The sequence below is a fragment of the Artibeus jamaicensis genome, unplaced genomic scaffold, assembly GCF_021234435.1.
Source record: "Artibeus jamaicensis isolate MK-2021 breed Jamaican fruit bat unplaced genomic scaffold, CSHL_Jam_final contig_1015, whole genome shotgun sequence".
In the NCBI taxonomy this organism is placed as follows: Eukaryota; Metazoa; Chordata; class Mammalia; order Chiroptera; family Phyllostomidae; genus Artibeus; species Artibeus jamaicensis.
Window position 1 is genome coordinate 17540082 of NW_026521194.1, and position 22720 is coordinate 17562801.

Below are 22720 nucleotides of genomic sequence, written 5' to 3' on the forward strand. Positions count from 1 at the left end.
AAACGAGAAGCCCCTGCAAACTCTGACCAGAGGAGCAGTGTGGTCAGACCAGCCCCTCCCTGTGCCAGGGCAGGAGACCCACGAGGCGTCAGGGGCTCCCGTGGCCAAACCAAGGCACGGCGGTGGGGATGGCGAGGAGACAGGCCGACAGACACTCATGAATATCGTCTGATGAGCTGCACGAGAGGAAATACCCTCCTTCCAATGTTTTCGATAACAGTTTGTATAACCAACATTTCTATTTCCTTTACAGCTTGACTGTCGATTTGGTAGCAGGTCAAAAGTGTGGATGCCATTAACAGCCACTGTCCTTAAACTCAGAAGAGAGGCACTAACCAAAAAAAATATTGATCATTATGATTTTATAGTGCGTTTTTTCTGACTGATGAGAAGCAAAGCATTTCCATTAAACCCAATGAAACTGAGTCCTAAACAGGAATATATTCATCATTAACCAGAGATTTTATTTTGCTCCATTAACTGCTTAAATTTTCAGGGAGTCTTCTATTAAGAGATCTGTGCTAAAACTCTGGATGGTATCAGGCACATGGCCGTTTATTCAACAATACATAAGAACACAGAAAAGGGGGTATGAAAAATGACCAAAGTATAAAGCTACAACATTTACATTAACAAAGGTTTTAATACAGACTTGACTGAAAGATGCATACAGTGAGTACTGAATCTCCATTCATAGGCAGCCAATGAAATTATGAATGAATTTATTGAAACAAAACTTCAGGTTGTGCACTTAAAAAATTACAAACCATGTAAAAATGAAAATCAACCATAGAAGCAATGGCTATCGAATAGAATGGGATGACTTGAAAGAAAGGGTTCAAGTATTGTTTGTAAAGTTCTTCAGACACCAGTCTTTGAAAAGTTGTGCATTTCCCATCTTTGCATAGTAAAACCAAAACCAAAACCACACATACCACTTGGCAGAACTCCATAGCTCTATGTGATTCGTGTTTCAGAACATGCACCTATGTGTACTGCTCACTTATCTAATAGGAGTAGCTCTAATTCGGGGGAATCATGCAGTGTCCCAGGTGAGCAATGAAGTCAGCGTGCATCTCCTCGTCCATGTGTCGCTGGTCAATGCAGCAGGAGTGTAGTGGGTGAAATGGGAACTGGTCATTACTGAACACTGACTCTTGTCGGGTAACAAACGGTGATACGCTTGTGCTTTGAGATCAAAGTAATAGCGAAGATTATTCACACCATGAAAATCAGCAAATGAATGGCATGGGCAAGAGAGAATACAGCAGAGTTTGAAACTACATCACCTAATACCACCAAAAGTAATTATAATCCATTGTTTACGATTGGTATGGTTGCATAATCTTTCATATTCATACACACACAGCTTAAAGCTTGTGCATTTTACATATACACACAAACAACTGAACAATGGAGCATAGGTTTGGTTACCTATGAAACTGCCGGTGTAACAAAAAGTTACACTGACATTTGCCATATATACATAATATTTGGGGACCACTGTGGTCTGATTTAAAACATAACATCGCACGTTTACAATGTTGTTTGTGAAATGCTCAAAAGTTGATAATAAAGATTGAACTTGTTTTGTAACCACCATGGTTTTGTTTCTATTAAGTCACCTGGTGCATCTGGAAGAGCAGTGAAATGTACACAGTGCGCTCAGCAGCGGTTTCGAATCCACTAGTGAGCAAGATCCAGCAACAGAGACATACATGATGCAGTGATGGGAAGAGATGCCGAGTAATCTGAGTTTCCTCCGAGGTGAAAGAGCCACTGCCACTAGGGACAGGGGGCATACAACCTGTGTCTGAGGAAGCCAAGAATAAGGCTGGCACACCTTGCAGAGAACCCTGTTACAGCAATATAAACATGTGGCTATTTCTAGAGGAAGGTTGCATACTGGTGTAGCACCTAGTACTCAGAAAGCAGTAACAGGATTAAGATGTTAGGTTATGGTCTATTGGAGCATATAGAAATCAAGGCTTCTTGCTCAATGACTGTGATACTTCCACACTTAAAAATACATGGAGAAAAATGCACTGTTTCAAGCAGCGCATTTTTAGGCCATAATCCTCCCCAAAGTCAAAGCCAAAGTTGTGAGACTAGTGTCGTGAATCGTGCTGAAAAGGAACTGAAAGCTATCAACTTGGTTGTCGTGAAGTGAACAGTATAATTGATGTCCTGTTCTTGAAAAGAGGACATCAGAGAACTATGGGTATTTGGGGGTCTTTCAGGAGAGCTCATTTCCAGAAGGACGCTTACTGAAGGATCATGGACAAGTTTTACATTCAAAACCAAGCTGGGGCCAAATTTTTTTAGTAACCTGACTGGAAGTGAAGATGACCATATTTATGGAAGAAGAAACCTCAGTGAAAGTGACCTAAACTCAGAGAGACTAGAGAACCCAGATTAGATCTGCAAATCTGCCTGGAAGGAAAAGAAGGTGAAGGTGCGTACGGCAGAACCCTGCTGCCACCGTGCACAGTGGTCCACAGACCAGCAGCGCCCTGTGGGCATCCGACGAGCTCACCAGAAGGTAAGTGGCTCTTTGCCTCCATGTCCAGTTTGACAGTGGGCTTCTACCATATATATTTCAGAGCAGTATGATGAGCACGAAAGAAATATTAACAGTAATAGATATGAATGAAATAGAAAGCTTAACTTATTCCCAAGCTTTCAACACTGAAATTTTTTTTTAATTTAAGGCTTTAAGTTTATCTTCCTTTCACATTAAAGACAGGGGAAAAAATTGTCACAACCAAAAACTAAAATCATGAGCTTGGCACTTTTGTGATTAATTTGAGAGGGTGTCTACTTTCTTACATTATATACATATGCTTATAATGACATTAAAAACTTTTAGAGACTTATCAGTACATATACTTCCATTTACATAATTTTCGTGTTTTTAATATGGGTTATTTTGTTTTGTGTCCCCCCAACTTTTGTTTATTTTTGGTTTCGAAGCATTTCATGTCATTCGAGCATTTCCTTCCTAAATTGCACCTGTTTTGTGCCCAAACTCCCTGCATCAGTGACTACGTCTGTCTTTTCTAAGCCCAACAATCACTGTACAACATGATACAAGAGAGAAGGACAGAGACACCTATGCTGAGAAAAGGAACCAAAAAGATGGGGAGCAAACAACAGACTCAAATTTACAGAGAACCTTTACAAGGAAAATAGTTCAATACAGACAAATGAACGTTGATGTGTCAAAATCTTTTTCCATATTTACATTTATAAAAGAACTATACAATAGCATCAACGCTCCAATTCCGGCTCCCACTTCCAAAGGCTGCTCAGCCCAGGAGAAAAGACAATGGGAAAGTGAATCACAAGAGCAGGGGTCTCTGGAGTTCATGGTCTGGTTTAGACTAGGGGGTGGGGGCCAGGCCACTTCTTCATGTTCATCTGTCATCTCCACCTTAGGAATTCAGTTGCAGGTTTTGCTGCGGATTGGCTTGCTAGCTGCTTGTTGTAGTTATGCCATGCAGATTTTACCCTTTCCAGAATTAGATCTTCATGCCACTGGAGTGTGTCATTGGTAGAAAAAGAAAAAAAATCATGCCAGGTCATTTATAAGTTACTAAGTGCCGGCAGGCTGAGGAAGGAAAAAAAAATCATTTGTTATTTTTAATGGTTCTTTTATTGCACTTAATTTTTGTTGTTGTTCCTTCTTGAGACCTTTAGTTAGGAAAAGACATCCTCGAATAGTTCTTTTTATAACACTGTCTTTTGTCCCCCTTTTATTGACAGGTGGTGGGAGGAGTTCTTTGAAATGATTTCCAAAAAAGGACGGTTTTCTTTTACCTCATCCTTGTCACCCCAACTTGAGTTCTGTAGTCATGACCACCCAATGTTCTTGTTTACAGGCTTAAGAGTTCTGGCAACGTCACTGAAAGTACGTCATACCCAGAATCCAACAGTGCGAGGCACCGTTCACCCAGTGCAGCTGATTCAGATGGGGCCTTGCTGAGAAGGATCGAACCTCCTCTTCTTGACATTTCTTCCCGAGGGCGTCGACGATGCAAGCAGAGGGGAGAAAAATCCACAATATTAATCAGATCATGATGAGAGAAGGGTGATGATAATGACAATGCTAGTTCCAGAGCAAAGTAATCAACCCACACCGAGGCAGATTTTCTGAAACTATCTTGCAACTGAAACACAGAACACCTCCTACTTTTGAATGTCTTGACATCTCCACTGGAATATACCCATTTGTGAAGACCAAAAGAAGCTTCAAGTTGTTCATTTGAAATCATTGGAAGTCTCAGCAGCCCAACTGGTCTCTTATTTCAGAAGTTATTGGCATGGCTAATTGTGACTAAATGAAAATTATGATATGGAGAACTCTTTCATTTAGGAGGACTAAGATAAACTCTGAAGGTTTTGCAGCTGATTTCCTCCAGGACCTGAGAGTTCAGGATCAGTGCATCAGCCTTTGCCAAGAGGGCAAAAAGCCTCATTCTACTCAGTTATATTGCTGCCTTGGCTGAGTGAGCAATTACCAGGCCATGGAACAAGCATTTTTCATGTATAGAAAGTTGAAAACCAGAGTGCACAGGAAGACAGTACACTCAGAGGAGAATGGACACAGGCTCAGGTTAGTTAAGCAAATGCAGCAGATTAGCTTAGTTGAAGGAAGCAAGTTAAAATTAGCTTAGTTGAAGGAAGCAAGGTAAAGCCTTGCTCACAGTGTCCAGTCTCCTGACAAGTGGTTCTTATGTTTAAAAAGAGAAGAGAACCAGCAAGACACTTGTACAAGGCAACGACAAAAGTTGGCTGCAACCTCCCCTTGGTCTGGTTTCATGTGGGGCATCAAGCAAGGGGGCTCATGCATTTAATCTGCGCACTGGGCGGGTGCAACACTGCTGCCACGGAGGCATCATGCAAAACCGGAGACCGAGGGGTCCCCAGGAGCCCTCACTCCCCTGCCCACTCTCTCGTGGCCAGCGGGACGCCCTTCCAGCCCCACGTACCGAAAGGATTACAGTATACTCCTCCTCCCCACTAGGTAATTCAAACTAAAAATAATAGCAAAGCTCAAAATAGGTATGAAGGCATCCTGTAAAAGTTCTTAGATTTTCCCCCAAATGACCACTTTGGTGCTTCCCTTTTGAGATATCAAATATGAAAGTCTTTAAAGAAAATCTCCTTTTTCTTTTTGAAAGTTTTTATTAAAACATCTTCTTTAATGGCCCAAGCATATGGTTCATTGATCTAGCAGGTAATCCACTGTGGTGAATACTATTAAAACAGTGCTACTTCCTTTTCTTTCCTATCTCCCACCACCCCCAACCCTCATTTGAGTCAATATTCTTGAACGAAGGCATTGCTGATACTGGCTCAGAAATAGAGCTGAAACCAAAGGGACGTCTCCCATAACGCATCCGTCACTAAGTGCTTCAGAGCACAGGGTATGTGTCTTCTACCCATGCTCGCAGCCCGTGAAGGCTGATATATAATGAACTACACTTCCAGAGAATCAGGTGGGGAAAAACAGGGACTGCTTGACCTTGTAAAATAACCCTGGACTACTACTAGTTAGCTATGCATTACTGGAACTAAAGAGAAATGTTAAACTAATGTTTCCATTAAAATGAATATAGAGGAGACACGAAGCCAGCTGGCGCTGTGCATGTAAATGATTGTATTGCCCACATCTAAATTCCTTTATTCAAATGCAGGGAATGCCAGGTAAATAGCCATGTCCAAGGTCATAACTGCAATCCAGTTCATTTTTAAATGGAGATATGAAATCCCATTTCAGCCTGGCCTACAGGCAACTCCAGTGTCCACAAGTTTGTGCTCCCCCTGACAGTCAGTTTTGGAAGCTTAGACTTCATTTAAAAAAATAAATAGAAACAATGTTCGACAGGTCACTGGGTTCCACGGCTTAACCAAGAGGCCAAACCGTGCTTTAGAACCATGTATTTCTGAGACGATGGAATCTGAATGCCAACAGGATTCCAGGACCATATTTCCTTCCTGCATGACAAGGGGCACACTGGTGAGACAGACTCACTGTGAAGGTCCCTCACATATAAACTGTAACCACTGGGGGACACTGTATGTTGACAGCCGCCTGCCCTGAACTGTCTATATGAACAAAACCTTTTTGTCCAACTGTAACGTGAAAGCACCACTACTATGGATACGTGCTTACTGTCTGCCTTCCACGCTGTTTCATCTGAATACTCTCTGCTCACTAGGGTAGTGATGGCAATTCACTTCCTCATCATAACCTGTACCGTAGTTCTGCATCATTATAAAACAGTGTCGTAACCAATAAACCTTGCATTGACCCACTTTCCATGACCTTTTACTATTTCTGAAAAACCTGTACTTTCTTCTATACTATATATTATACACATATACGTCTATATAAAATTAAAACAAATCTTTTCAGGTAACCATAACCATCTCAGATTGTAAATCCTTTAGATCTTTCAAAGGTATATTTACCTACCACTACTACAGTGAGTCTTATCTCTCCACCGTGAGTCCTTGCCTGCCACCAGTAATGCCTCACCCAACCCTTTCTAGGCCACCTTAGACTGAGTTCCCTCCCCGGACAGTTGAGTCAGGGGGCTGAACTGGGTCTTTCTGGCCCACCTGGCCCCACCACCACCTGCTAGATCCGAGTGAGAAAGTGCCTGACTCAGCAGTGGCCGGCACTAGGGAATTCTGCACTGGGGTATGGTCATGGAGTTCCAGTAAACAGCAGTCTGGTTATCCGCCTCGTGGGAAGACTAAGTAACACTGATCCAATTCCCTAACTCTGTAAAATCCAAAAGAAATAAAAATATACTGATTCTTTCCAGAAAATATTCTTACCCATATTAAGTTCCTTTGAAATTTCATCCAACTTGACACCCCAACAATTCAGTTAACTTTCCTTGTGAGGACCCAGATAGGGTCCTTTACATCTTCACGGTGTGAGAGCCTAACCAGCCTTTTCTGTAGAGTGGCCAGTGAATGGAACATGGGCCAAACATAAGTGCTGGCAAAGTCAGGCTCAGTAAGAATCTGCACCCCAAAAACTTCTCACAGAGGAGAAACCACATATGGTAATGCCACTCTTCCTACATTAACTCTATTAATGTCAAGAGCAGCTCTGCCAGGTCAGCATGGCCACCACTGCCATGAACCCCACGGGGAGAGCAGCACTGGGAGAGGGGAGAGGCTGCTGGGGTTCCACAGACCAAGATGCTACAATATAGTTGGGAGAGCGTAACACTCATCCTAAAATCTTGTGGTTTGAATTGCCCACAACCCGTGTCACTGCTGACTTCAAGTAATTTTCCTACCATCGCCTAGAGTTTCCCTTTCCTATTACCATGAACTAGGATGATGTTGACAGACTTTATGTGCATGCGAATGACCAGATCACTCATGTCAACTTTCCTGTATTCAAATTTAGACAATGTCAGATAAAAAGCCATGTCCAAGGTCATGACATTCTGTTCATTTTAAATTGAAGTATGAAATTCTCTTTTCCTTTTTTGGTCCTCTTTTCTCAGCTTTAGAGAAGATGCTACTAAAATGGCCCTTCATCTCCATGATTTTCTCCAAAGTCTAATACAAGCAACATCTCTAATAATGTAATCTTGTAGGTTATTATTCAATGTTAGATAGAGGCTATGCGTCTCCACAAGTCCCCCAGGACAGAGGGCTGCGACCCTCTGTGCCACAGCTCTAGCCTGGGGGTGTCAGTGACAGACAGGAAAAGAGCATAAGGTGAGGGTGATAAATGCAGATAGGTGGGTATGTTGGACAGTGTGGCGCACCAAGACCCTATGTTTGTTTTCAACAAGATTTCTCGGAGAAGAATTCTGAGACCCTAAAGGCTGGGAATCTGTAGACTAAACCATCCCTTAGAGACGTGATACTTTTGGAGTATGACCTTAACTCAAGTTACTGAGGTATATCTACCATATTACCGAACACATCAGACTATGTTGAATAAAAGAACCTGCCAAATAAAGCACTTTTCTACTGTAGGATTTCCTCAGGAATTCTACACTCTTGCTTGTGGGAATCTTGTTCGCATTAAGCAAAGACTCTACTATTCTGCTAAGCAGTAACCAAAATTTATTTTATTTTTGATCACAATAATCTGGACAAACCATCATTATCACCTTATACACCCAAGGTACATTCATTCACACATGCTTGCACACTCACGTACACTCCTGCTTTTTACCACGTATTTCACAGGGAATATGGTTTAAGAGGAAAAACTATATATAAAGAACAGCAGACAGTGGCAGGGTCGCAGTATAGCTGCACTTCTCATTTATTCTTGGACAGGTCAGGTATGGTATGACACCACTCCCACATCTGCCCTGCTCAGTGTCGCACCTGAGCAAACACACCTGAGGAAAAAGTGACAACCCCCCACAGTGGTTCTGCATCTTCCTTTAACCTGAAAGTTTACGTGCCCTCAAACCCTTCAGGGTTCTTTGTTAACATCTCTTCTAGTCATAAAAACCTGATAGCCAGAGGGATTTCCAACAAAGGTATTTAGAGCAACCTTCAAAACTATTTTTGAACTTTTGTTTCTGAAGGGAACTCTTCTGTATGCACATTGAGCTTAATGAAAAACTCAAAGGCTTTCCATTCCACTAGGAAATATATTCCCAAAGCATGTCTAAACTAATCACGTCCCCAATTGCCCAAGGGCTGAGACAACCTAAACTTTACCATTTGTCACCCAAAGTCCGTTATTGCTAAGTTGAAGTAGTTCTTTAATGCTGAACATAAACCACATAGCTACTATTGAAATTGAAAGCAAATTTAGAGCCTCATTGTAGCAACCAATAGCATAAAAAGCAGCAGTTTCTCCACATTTAAAGTCCTAAAGTTGTTTCACTTCTTCATTTTCTTTCAGAGCATAAAAATCTTGACTCCACACTGTTCTGGCCCTTTCTGCAATGTTTTTATTAGGGTCACAGGGCATGGGAAGGGGCACCGACCCAGCCTGCCAGTATGTGCCTGCACAGCATTCCCACGCCGCGCTGAGGGTCCCTCTCCCCACCTACCCTTTTTCTGTTCATCTTATGACTGAGACATCTCTTTCTGATATAAACAATCTGGACAGGGCCTAATCCACTTATATACACAGTGATAAAAGGCTTTTTCCAGTTTTCCCCAAAGAAACATGCAATTCAAGCTGTGAGCTAGGCGAGGCCGCTGTTTTGAGGTCCTGCTACAGAAGAGTGGTCTTATCTCCAAATGCTGAAATGGGAATTTGGTGTTGCCTGTGGCGGGTGACAGAGATACACAAAGATGCACAGCAGTGTGTTTTCTAGGCCTTTGAAACTGAGGTTTCCCAGTGCCTGAGCATAAGCCAAATTTATCTTTCTTGAAGCATATTTATGAAGGAGCTCAAGGGGGCATTATAAAATAACAGATCATGGAAAAACTGGAATGTACTGTGACCTGTTTACAGTAGGGAGACATCAAGAACATTTTTGCTTGAATTAGGCAAGTCCAAATAAATGCGTTATTTTATTATGTGCCACATGAAGTGAGTCAATATCTGGGCAATATCTTGTTAACATAATGAAAAATTCAGATATGAGTTGCCCATTTGGAGTGTGCTTTTGAAAAAATGTGGATGCCCAAACTACTGTTCAAACAAGTTCAAGTTCATAAATATCTCTGTAGAAAAGAGGTACTATTTGATAATAGCTCTCCAAGTTGAAATCACAGGAACTTGTAGGCTTGGTTTTTTTTTCCATAATCATTTTCTAATAACAACATTTTAGGTGCTTTAATTATACTGAATTCAGAATTCCAAATACAAAAAGAACTAAACTCCCTAATTAAGGCAATCGTTCTGACAATCCAGGTCAGAAACTTCCTCTGTTGAGTAACCAGATGAAGGCAAAGTGAGTTTTGAATTTGGGTAACGGTCTTACTTCCCACTTAAATTTGTTTCTATAGATCAGGTTGAAATTTAATTTATCACAAGGAATATTTGGCATGGAAGGTCTTATGTACAAATTATAAGTCACTGCAGCATGAAAAGCTAAAAAAAAAAAAAGAAAAAGCAATTACCCAGTGAATCTGCAGTATGGAAACATCCAACCTGAATAAATTAGGTTTGAAAATTTCAATCATACTTGAGGGTTATTTATGATTATCTGGCATGTATGTTGAAATGAACTTAGTTCAGGGATCAATGTATAATCCAAACTAAGGGATGCTGTGAAAACAGCCCAGGCTCCCCAGCCATGTCAATATTAGCAGTTAATTAGAAACTATTAAGTATGACAAACCCACAGGTTTTAAATTCCACTGTGAAGCTGCTAATTCAGTGGTTAGAGAATTAATAAAAATATGTTTGAAAATCTGTTTTATAAAATACTGAAGCTTTTCAAATCATAAAGCTACATGTTACATGTAAAAATAATGAACAAATGGTTACTTAGGTTGTGCAAGTTTCAAAATGTCAATGGACTATAAACCAGTTTTAAACAGACACAAGAGCTTTCTATCCACCATTTCTAACTACACAGTTTCCCCAATCGTCTGTGTATAAGTAAATGTATCTCAGAAGGCTGCTCCCAAAGGCCGGGATGTCTTCTATTAAAGAACTTCCACTTCTTTCTCCTTAAACCTGCGCATGGGAATTCCTTCTACATTTCATGTTTTCCCACTTGCCAGAAGATGACACTTGAGTTTTCAAATTTCTTCTTTTCTGACTCATTTGCGAATAAAGAAAATATTTATTTTAATCCATTTTACTGTTAAAACTTGTAGCAGGAACTCAAAACGTGGTTGTGTAAGCAGAAAAGAGAAGTGCCAGAGCCACTGAGAAGAAGGCATGCGGCGTTGCTTACTTAAATCCCCATCCTGTGCCCCCAAGGACAATAGCTGCTACCAGGATGGCACCAGCGATGGAGCCTATTATGAGATTGGTGGCACTAGGACCTGTGACAAAGGATCATGGGAAGAAAGTCATATGAGCCAACCACTTTCATGACCACAAGGGAAAGGCAGTTGAACGGTTCCAGGTAGTCAACACCCTGCATAAAAGATTGCTGAACACACACAAGTCACCTTTATTTACTCAGCTTCATTTCACTTTTCGATGCTATGGAGAGCTACCGCTTGGATTTGAATGCCTGTTGTCTAAAGTTCCTGCATCATTTACAATTAAATTCCATTAAAGTCACCTTTCACAGAATTTGAAGCAAATATGCCCCAGTCACTGTCGTGGCACGTCTTTCTCCTCCTCCCCTTTCCCAATGTCATGAATCAAACAAGTAAAAGAGCACATCAAGAACCCGACTGTGTTAGAATTAGCTCAACCTTCTGGCAAACGAGGGCATGAAAAGAAGGGAAAATATTCTACTGAAATGTTCTTTCAAGCAGCACATAGAGTCGTCTGAATGCTAAATTTCTTATCCCCCCACTGGGAGACAGTTAAAATTCAGAAGTCAGAGGAGGTTACCAATAAAGATCTGACTTTGAAGCCTTGTTCTCAAAGACACACTTCTTCATTGCACAGACTCAGGCAATGTTTGTGCAAAACAGTAACATGGGGTTCCAAAGGCAAGAGAAAGGAAGCATGAAACTCAGGTAATTTGAATGAAATAAAAATAAGAAAGTGGAGTTTTTATCAACTGTTTGAGGAAAAGATGATTTCCAGTACACCCTCTCCGCTCACATGGAAAACACCTTGACTCGCTTTTTTCAAATGTAAGCAACGTTAACTTTTTAGTCAAAGAATTATTTTAAATAGCCCATGTTACAGGGCACAGTGCCCCTCAACAGCAAAATACCTTCTTTCCTCACGTTATGTCCCTGTTCCTGAAGTCACAAGGCCAATTTTGGTAGTTCCCCTAAAATCCTCGGGTTTGTGTATGCATCCATTGCTGTGCAAAAAATTCTCTTTTCTGCTCACATCAGTGCCGTCAACTGTGTACATAAATGGATGCCACTTTCAGCAGCACCAAAACTGTGTGCAGCATCATGCTTTTACTCATAGACCACCCAGTGCTTGTGGGCGAGACGGGAAGGTGGAGGATGGCTACAATGGGAGTCAGGGATGCGGTCCCTTCAGGCTCCTGAGTTTGGACACACGCATAAGACTAACCACTGAGGTCCTACAGAACACAAGTCTCAGTGGCCTTGAGAGATACCAGTGATAATAAACAATAATGAGAGCGGTAAAGGCATGTTAACTACTGTACACCATATCCTTACTAAGTGGGTGCACTTCTAAGGACTTGACATTATCTCATTTGATCTCACAATACCAGAAGAGATAGGGATCCTGCCTCTCCGTTTCACAGAAGGAAAAATAGAGGCTTCTAGAAGTCAATGCATGGTGGAGAGAAGATCTGAATCCAGATTTGTATGAGTCCAAAGCTTACAGTATACCTCAAAGGTCAGCAAATCACATCCCACAGGCCAGCTGTGGTCCTGCTGTTCTCTCAAAGAGACCTTCCTGGAGCACAGCCAGGCTCGCTCACATGGCTTCCGACTGTGTTTATGCTAAGACAGCAGAGCTGTCTCTTGTAAGAGACATCCTGTCACCCGCAAAGCCGACACTATTTACCATCAGGCCGTTCACAGAAAACTTGCTAACCCTGCACTAATGAAACATCATTCCATTTTCCTCTGCAAAGTTTAATAGGGAATCACATTTTAAAACAAACATTCGAAACTATTTATATTATCATGTTTTAGACATGATTTGTACATGACTAACTCAGAAAACAGGCTAGAATTAGAATCAATACATAACCCACGAGAAACGATTCCTGATTTACAATTATAAACTCGGGAGTGGAAATAAAGCAAATCAAAACAAAACCCCTGTCCATGGAATCCTTAGTGACTAAATGAGCATCACACTACCGGTTAAATTAGTAAGTGTTAAAACTACACTGCACTATGTGGATTTTATTATTTTTACACTATATTTACTTGTTTAGCAATTATGGCAAAATTTAAGAATTGGAAGGAAAAATCAGTAAACTACTACCTAAAACAGTGTATAACCCAAGAATAATATCTATTTTTAGAAAAAATATATATACACTTACACAGACTTACCTGTCACAACCAGGAACAGTCCCAAACCAAGAACACCGGAAGGGGTGGGTGACAAGGACTACACTTCCCAACCAAAGTCCACCTCTCAGACTCAACGGGAGAATCAGTAAAATTCATCCCTTCCATTAGTAAGTCAACAAATTACATAAAAATGGAACTGGAAATGATTTTTTTAAAAACTATGTTTCTTTCAAGGAGGAATTTCACATAAACGTATGTGGAGAATTTTCCCTGGAAGAGGAATGTTGCTTCCATGTATAATCCAGTCAACAGACCCAAGGTGAAATTTTATAGGACTAAGTTTGTTTTCTCTACATATTTTATTTCATATATACTGTATTTTTAACAGGTATGGAGACACAAAATCTCTTTTCCAGTATTCCTAGCTTCTCTGGGGTTAACTAGCTTCGCAGACCACACTGATGGGATGTGACTTAGAAAATCCAGGTCCAGGCAAAGCCCTTCCTCAGTCCAGAAGAAAAGGCTTGGGTAGACACCGCAACCCACAGACCTGCTCCCTCGTAATGCTATTTAGGTCCCTGTGTCTCCCAGACCCAGTAGGACAGGAGAACATCCATCTGCCGCCATCAGTGGCACTAAGGAGGCCCATGTGTGATGTTCTCAACGTGCCTATTGTCTGGGCTGGCTGATGGGAGGATATCTGGTGATTCCTTGAGACACTAGTAATTTTGTCCCTGGGCCACTGGTGAAGTGTTATCACCACCACAGTGAATAGAAAAGATGGCACGGGAGGGACTATTTTTCTTTCTTGTAAATGCTCTCCCTGAAATTAGAAATAATCGCGATCATCTGTTAGTCTACAGAGCAGCAATCTCACGGAAGCGCTATCCCCCCGGGGAACTGACGACTCTTCCAAGGACACAGCTCAAGGACAGAGCGAGCGCAGGAAGGCACCAGGACAGCTGTACTTCCGTGAGGGCTCGACGGGCATGTGGCGTGCAGGCCACTTATCTAGACACTGGCTGCTTGTAAGACAAACCCACCAGGTAGTTAGCAATTTGCTGGTCCGAATTAAATATCTTTTCAGTCTCAATGCTGCCTGCTCCCAAACATAGATGTAAACTTCAAATTTGAATTTATTAACCTTTTTTTATAATAAAAACAGGCAATATCCTGAAAATCTTCTTTTCAAAAACAAATTAAGATGAAGACTCCTATATCACTCTCAATCAATGGAGAAAATATTAGAGGCTATCATTCAGATCATGATCTTTCTTTTTAAAGAAAGAGCTACAATTATTGATAATTCCTCATTGTATATGTGAACCTATTTGACTGGTGATAATGAAATTTGTTATAAGAATCCTAATAAAACACTCATACAAAGTCATTTTTGCCAATAAACAGTAAAAAAAGAAAGTCTGTATTTTAAAATGACTTTTCCAAGCAGAGGAGCAATGGAAGCTTTTGGGCCACTGCCTCGATTGAGCAGACATCCTCGGCACCCCGATATTATCTTATGCCCCACATTGTTCCAGACAGGAGAAGGTTCTCCGCTACACGAGGAAACAGCACGACACAAACACATCCAAGTCACAGCACAGTGGCACGACCACGAGACACACGTGAACGAGACAACACGGGAGGGCAGCTCACACACCGGGAACCACACGGAAACACTCCGAAACTCAGAAAGATGCTTACTCTATTCCCCACCCTGTGCCTCCAAAAATCACCCCCAGGGCCAGAATGGTGCCCGCCACAGCACCTATTAGCCTGCTTGTGGCCATGTTCACTGTGTGGAGGGAAAAACGGAGATTGTTTTTTTAACAAAGGAAATTAAATGCACACTGATTTCAGTCACATGCCAAATAACTTCTTCAGGAAATGCCTGGAAGGTCAGTTACACATTAAAATCTTTGCTCGGTGACTTGACATTATACTGCATACACACTGAAAATATTCAAGGAGAATTTTGAATCTACCTTCACACACCAAAAACCCTAATTAAAAACATAATCTCTTATACTTTTGGACACATAAATAATCCAACTGGAGTTATGGTTCCTATAAGGAGTGAGGTGAAATTAAGATGCAATTTAAACTGTGTAACAGCCAATCTGTATTTTAGTTACAAAGGTTATAAGCCGTTAGTGCATTTTTTAAAGAAACTCTTGAACTATAAAATATGTCTAAGAAGCTACATCTTTTGAAAATCCAGAACTTATTCAATTCAGTGAAATCCTTACAAATTTAAACATGAGTATCTTTAAAATTAAATGAATTGTTAACCGGGAAATTATTTTACCTGGAAAAGGCTATTTCAAATAACCCTGCAAAGTTTTTGTTTCTGCCACAGCATTTGACATTTTGCTTTTTGTTTACAGTCTTCGGTTCGTAGACTTTGCCCTGAGAAAAGTAAGGGTCTCTGGGAAGCCGTATTAACTGCTTCGGACCAGCGAGTGGTAGGTTACTGAGGAAACAATACTTGTTCACCATGGCTTCCACGTAGAGCTTTCGGTGCAAAATGGGACTGGAATGAGCCCGGGTCTCCAAGGCAAGATGCAAGAGCAAGATGAAGTTTAGGGTTGAAGTAGGAAGGCAGAATATTTGTGGTTGAGTGTGTCTGTGTATCTGTACATGTGCGTGCAAACATGTGGACATATAAACACTCTGTCCCACATTCCAAGTGAATCAAAAGTACTGGCTTCCTGTCCCTTTCCAAACGAAAAGCAGAAATTAGCTGTCACAAGGCTGCAGTCACACAGACTGCACTGTGAGACACAGTGAAACAAAACACACAGCCACAACAGGAAGCTGCAATTTCTTAAGGCTTAATATGGGGATCATTAACCTTTTTAGCTAAATATTCTGCCAAAGGAGAGTGAACCTTAGATCTCTGACCCAGGTGAACAACTCTACGATTACTTTATTTCACCGCAGGGCAAATCAGAGGAGATTCTAGTTTCATTATTAACTAAGCACAGCCTGAGTTGTTCCTAAAAACAAAAAAAAGATGGGCACACAACAGAAAACAGAGGAAGGTTCCTGGGAGTGCTAAAGGGAAAGGGAAAAAGAGCAACATAGAAGGTGGTGGTAATGTTTTCCAAATATGACAAGACACGATAATACTAAACCTAGACGATAGCTCAGATTTCTGAACTGTAGAGGCAAATACTGGGATGAAAGCTATGCTAGATATAATGCCTCACATTTTTAAGACCTTAGAAAATCCTTGCTTTCAGAATACTAAATCAACTGGGATACATCATGTTAAGTATATATATATATTTTTTTTGGGGGGGGGGCCTAAGTTCTAGGCATTGGCTCTCAGAGCCAAAGTACACAAGAGTCCTGGTGCCCCTTCAATTTTTATATAAGCCACGTATACTGAATTATAGGAAATACACACCTTCCTGTAAAATGTGATGCTGAGTGAACATGTGCTAATATGTTCAACATTATAGTGACTGTATGAATGATGAATAAAAGTAACTATTTAACAGGGCTTTTATATTTGCTGAGGATGTAATTTACTACTGCAGAATCCAGAGGATTAGGCCATCTGCAACGTAGATGTTGGAAACACAACCAGAGGGAACAAGATATTTGTCCAGATGCTTCAAATATGTATTCAAGAAAAACAGATATAGTCTGTAATCTCTGCTGATGAAAAGAATTATCTCCAAATTCTTAACTGATAAGTAGGTACTCTTAACAGCAAAGCGAGATAAAAGTGGAAAGATCTTTTTCGGAAGTATCCTCTCCCATCCCGTCCTCCCTCCCTCCTGGGACTTTAGATTCTGGCATATCGAAAATATGTCTAAAATCCATTTGACTCTTTATCAGGATGGTTACCAGGCTTATCTCTTTCAGTGCATAGTTTCTCCATCTGTTCTCAGATGGACATGAATTACCAGAGTGCCTCACGGGTGGGCAGATTTGGACAGGGGCCATACTTGGAAACGGAGGTCTCAGCTGTTCGTGGCCACGAAGAATTTATCATCTCAGTAAAAAGAAATGCCCTGGACCTTTGGGGGCCTATGCTCTGGTTTTACTTCTGTGCTAATTTATTTATTATATAACTGTATTTGTGCACTCACTCATTCATTATCTACTAAATGCCTTTTTCTCCCAGGAACTATGCTGGGCATGTAGTGGGGTATCTTTTTTCTCTTTTCATCCCACCAAACCTGAAGATGAAATTCTTAAAGATTCTAGCTAATAACACAATCATCATATCTCGAACTTAACTTTGCTCCCTCTTTGGCATGCTTATCCTTCATTGTAACTTGATTTAATTTAATTGTGGAAATTGTTTATTACCCTGCAGCATGTTTTGATTTTTGTTTCCTTATTTATTTCTGTCGTTTGTTGGTATACTAGTTATTACTTTTAGTCTTAGCCTCTGCTAACCAGTTCATATGTGCTAAAAGGTGGAATTTTTTTAAGAGTATATAATATCAAGAGTCAAACTCTGACTTTTCTCCTTTTCTTAAGAATTTCTATTTGATATGTAGAATTCTTCCACAGACATCATACTTCGGATATTTTGAAATTGTGTTTCAGAAACTGGGCAGTTGGTTTTTTCCCTTTTCTTTTCTTTCTTACTCTCAAAGAGTCTCTGAAACAGAAAGGCACACTATGTAGTCATATAATTACAACGAACCCAAACGGGCTGTGAGGCCATGTCCCTCAGTGTCCACACTTCAAAGACAGGAGGCCCCGAAGCCATCAGTTTTACTCTATGAGCCAAAGTTCTTTCTGTGGGGATTTATTATTTTTGCTAATATTTAAGATTAGGATAAATACTAGATATCCTCTTTACGCTTTAGAGGATCCTGTCAGCATGACAGATGTTTTATGTAGTTCCGTATTTCAACATGTCAGACACACACTCAGATCTCCTTCTTTTCCATGAAGTAATAATTTTTAAAAAGTTCACTTGGGGATACATAGGGCCAAATACCTAAAGAAATAAAAAATACATTATTTTATATGAGAATATTAATTCAGTCAGTTTAGCAGCCAATAAAAATGTCATGGCATTTTTCTGAACCCAAACAAAAGAAACACACAGTTGTTGAAAAACTTCAAAATTTGGTAAGTCCTTACATTACTGATGAGGCTATTATCAATGAGAAAGGTAATGGAGATATAAATATACACGAGCAGGATCGTATCTGACAACCATAACGTCTCATATTTATCATCTGAACTGCCCACAGCAGGTTTGTGCTCTCACAAAGGGGCCATCTGTTAAAAAGATGAATGCAAAGGTAAACACTAACACTCCTCAAGGTGTTAAGACTTAGAAATTATTGTTTTCAAAATACTAAATGCTAAAAATAGAACACTCCTTTTGATAAGCAATGGATCAGCTAAGCTTAATCATTACTTGGTTATTGTTTCAGCTTTTCTAACTTAATACATACTCAGCTTTAAATGAGGTTGTGTGCAATTTCAGAAAAAGCCCTGGGCTCAAGATCAGGTAACCTATGTTTTATTCTTGGCTCTGTCCCTAAGTATCTGTTACCCCTGTTGATTAAATTAGTTTTCACATTTGTAAAATGATGGGTCTGCACTAAATTGCCATTAAGGACTTTCTATCTGGTTTGATGACCATGATCAGGATGATACGGTCTGAGCAGGGCTTCCCAGAGATGTTCTATGTCCTTCCATGCCAATGAAAACATTTGATAGGGTCCAGTACCTTCTCTTCCCTCTTACAATGGTGATGTAAACTACCCAGTGAGAAAAGTTCCACTTTCGTACTCCATAACAAGCACCACAATGCAAAGATGCCTACAAGTTGACAAAAATTATGGGTATTTGACATGACTCTCCTCAACAGCAGGTGGGGGTGGATGCTAGGCGCTTTAAACAAAGTTCAATGTACTCTACTATTACAAAACAAACTAAAATAATTTCTTCCAATAAGTTCAGTGAAAACAAGTTGGGAGAAGAGAGACCAGAAGAGTCTTTATAGGTAAAATAAATGACGATGAGAAAAAAATAAAGCATATGTAATGGAAAATGTTTTTTTAAATCCTTACATCGTTTTTGCTTTAAGATCCTATTTCTTGCTGTTTAATATTTTTGATTTGAGAAATTAGAACAAATAATCTAGCACGGTGTGAGCAGTGGACGAAAGTGGACAACTTCGGCTGGTGCAGTGTCCACAACGCCAGTTCTTCCACGTATAGTTTCAGTCCCCACCCAGATGAGTAGGTGAGTCTTTTAATTCTCTCAGAAACTTATAATTAAACTGAAGGAAATACCCACAATACATTGGTTCATTTCTGACATCCTTGAATGCATGAGGCCAGAGTCACAGGATTCACCTTTGCTTTTACGACCTCGGTCTCAACCCAAAGAGTATAGTGGAGTGTGATCTATCTTTTATGTCACACTGTTCATGACAAAAAACAAAAAAGGCAATAGTTTCATTTTGTCTCTTGAATTTTTTCTTTATAACAAGGAAGTATAATAAAATTAAATAAGACTAAGTATTTTTTAACACCTTCTCATTGTATGTATACAGAACAACCTTCATTGAATGGACATAACAGGCCCAGTTACTGTGGGTGCTGCTCACTACATAAGGCAAGCACCTGGAGAGGCCCAGTCACCGGGTTCAGAACGGCCAGTGCCAGTCAAACCGGTTCCACCATGAGAAAGAATACATAGCATTCAGCTATGGAGAAAACCTTAGCTCCTCACACAGCTGCCACACCCACTGATCGAGGGGATTATTGGAGAACTTGTTCCCTGGCATATGTTGTCGGTTTGGCTAAAATAAACTCTTATTAAAAAGTTTTTAAAAGAAAGTACCGATTGTTGAAATATCTTGAGTTTATTACCTGTTACGCTTCCTCAAGGCAATACTGCAGATGAATAGTGCTAAACAGAAAACCAGCACACCCATATGAAGCATTTCCTTTCCTTTCCATATTCCCAGAGGGAAGGGCTATCGTATTTATTGAGTGCCTACTATGTACTAAGGATGTGCTGTCTTTTAAATGGTAGACAGTCAATACATATTTACTATCTGGATAAAAATAGAAGCATATAGTTTCTCCCTCATCTTCTCTTAACCAGTATATCAAAAATAAAATCATAATACCTACAACAAAGTGTTGTAGTTTTGATTTCTGTTATTCCCAGTTTTACTAGCATAATAAACTAGCTTCTACAGAAGCTAAAAAGATATAAATAAAGGTAAACCTATTATTTAGTTGAACTATAACTGCTTAAATTTTCTGGAAATCTAATAATTTATAACAATAACTATTCTTCATGTATATTAATTAATGGCTTTTTTCAGTTTAACCAAGATTATTAGAGAGCAAGAGGACTTCAACGATCTGAGAACCAATGGCTACGTTACTCACTCTGATGGCTCCATTGTCTCATTAAGAATGGAAAAAATACAACAGGAACAAAATACACCGAATACCTAAATTGACCACTTCTGAACTGTGGAATAAAAGGGTGGTTTTTCTTTTCTTTCCATTTTATATTTTCACATTTTACTTGACTATCCAACATGGGGCATATATTATTAATTAAACAGGAAACAACATTAACATTATCAAAATGAATTTCCATACCAAAGAGACAAAATTTAGATTTGAACGTGTTTTCTTTTTAATCTTTCCTGTATTTTCAAAATTTTCTCTAATAAACATGTGTTATTTGAATGATCAAAGGGTTATCTTTAGAGATAATGTAGAATTGTACCATATTAAATAGGAAGAAAACAAAACAAATCACAAAAAAACTGCTGTGAATATATTCTTCTCTAGAATGTAGCTGTTCAAATTATGCCCCCAATAAAGTTTCCTAGGCCTGGATGGGTCCAGGAATAAGGAACAGACAGAGCCAGGCCATTAATAAGCCCCTACCTAAGGAAAAAAGGCAGAGTTTCTAAGCCAATTGACCTCTGCTCACGTGTCCAGGTATCTGTATGTATTCCTGGAGGAAACAGCTTTTAGGTCTTTAAGAGAATCACAGACATGCTGTGCAAAGAAAATTTGGAAACAATGAACCTCTGTATCTCCTGTTAGGGTCTAAATCCTCTCTAATTCTAACTTCTGATGGTGAAATCCACAAATTTTTTGTTCTAGTTTTAAAGTAACAAAAGGCTACATATACAAATAGAATTGGTTCCTTTTTAGTAATAGAAGAACAGAAACAGACCATGAGGGTGTGTGATTGTGATTCTTATAGAATTTTAATATCACAGGCATGTTAAGCAAATGTATGAAGTGTTTCAACACACCCACTATTACTGAACATTATGCACGTACTTGAATAGCCCAAATCTCTTCAGGAATTGAGGGCTTTAGACTTTCATATGCTTTTGAAATCATATTTTCCCATATGAATAACACTGAACTTGAGAGAGTTTAAATAAGCTTTTATCTAAAACTAGGCAGATCAAAATGACACTATTTCTATACCTGTTTTTCCTAACTGCAGGAAAAAAGCATGGTGATTATTTATAAGATACTGTCAGCAGTACCGAGAGAAACTGGACAATTTCACTGGGAGACACCATTCATTCAAGTAACTCCTTGGTTTCTCAGGTCTGTGCAGTGCAACTGACAACTCTTTTTCTTGATCTTTGAAAACCACATGATGGGTTGTGATGAGGGAGACTAATGACAAAGTGATTACCCTATTCAGGAAGACACCGACTACAATATAGCATTACATTAACAGAGGAGAATGGGCCTGATATTGGGCACCAGCCCTGCCTCAGGCTACCTGGATGAGCACAGGTGCCACCTGACCTCAGGGCGTGGAGGCTGTGATCTGCAGAATGAGGGTGGTGTAGTTAGCTGCTCAATGAGACTCCTTTGACTTTTAAAATTCTAATTTCTCTCCTTTTAATGGGTGATTAAAACAAGTTTCAGATCTCTTGTGTTTTCTTTGAAGAAGTCAAGTCCCGTGAAAAAATTCAACTGCTTCTTAAATCAAAAGTGTCTTTAACACAGAGCATGAAGGACAAGCTCCGTGTTCACTTTTGAAGTACTGAGGGATGTCATCCACAAAGATTCAGCTATGAGAAAACTGACATAGCTCAGACAAACTATGAAATGATTAGCATCTGTGGTGGTGAAAAGAGAATGAAGTTTAAAGGAAAGTGGAAGAAGGAAAATTGTATATTTACTTCTTCCTAATCTCAGTTCTAGAATAAGAGATAATTCAAATAATTTTTCAATTCTAAAATCCTTAATTCTGCAGTAACATGAACTACACATTTCAATGGCTAAAGAGATATTCTTATGTGCCTCCATTCAAACCTATTAAGTTGTTCTACTGGCACCCTCAGAAGAGTAGCAATGAATTTAGCAAGCTGGGAAGTGAAACCGAAATCACACAAACCCTTCGGTCCTTCATCCTTGGAGGGATGAAGGTTCCTGACCGGATCCCGGATACTGCAGTCTGTCCCTGCCCAGGTGAAATCACAGATGCAAGTGGCTTCGTTACTACACACCTGTAAAGAGGAAAGAACAGAGATGGAACAGTTTCCTGTCCTTGACAGAGTACTGATGATAAACGTGAAAGAGACGTGGGGCCAGGCAGACATGTTAGGAGCCATTTGGAGTTTTTTAAAGTCTGCCACAGTGTTAGATATCAGACAAGGGGAAACCATGTATGGGTC

General features: G+C 39.9%; 1 protein-coding gene across 2 annotated transcripts in view; it reads right to left on the bottom strand.

Moving 5' to 3' along the window:
• Positions 1-915: 915 nt before the first annotated feature.
• The window catches only part of ADAM23 (ADAM metallopeptidase domain 23), a 146849-nt gene continuing 125044 nt past the window's right edge, over positions 916-22720 (bottom strand). Inside the window, exons 24-26 of one of the 2 annotated variants that reach the window (XM_037166032.2) lie at positions 22441-22552; positions 10863-10953; positions 3876-4015 (exon numbers count right to left, since the gene is read on the bottom strand). In XM_037166032.2, coding sequence (XP_037021927.1) covers positions 3967-4015; positions 10863-10953; positions 22441-22552 — 252 coding nt within the window. In that variant the 3' untranslated portion in view covers positions 3876-3966. Of the gene's footprint in view, positions 4016-10862; positions 10954-22440; positions 22553-22720 lie in introns of both variants that reach the window. The other variant, XM_037166033.2, reaches the window with a different exon arrangement.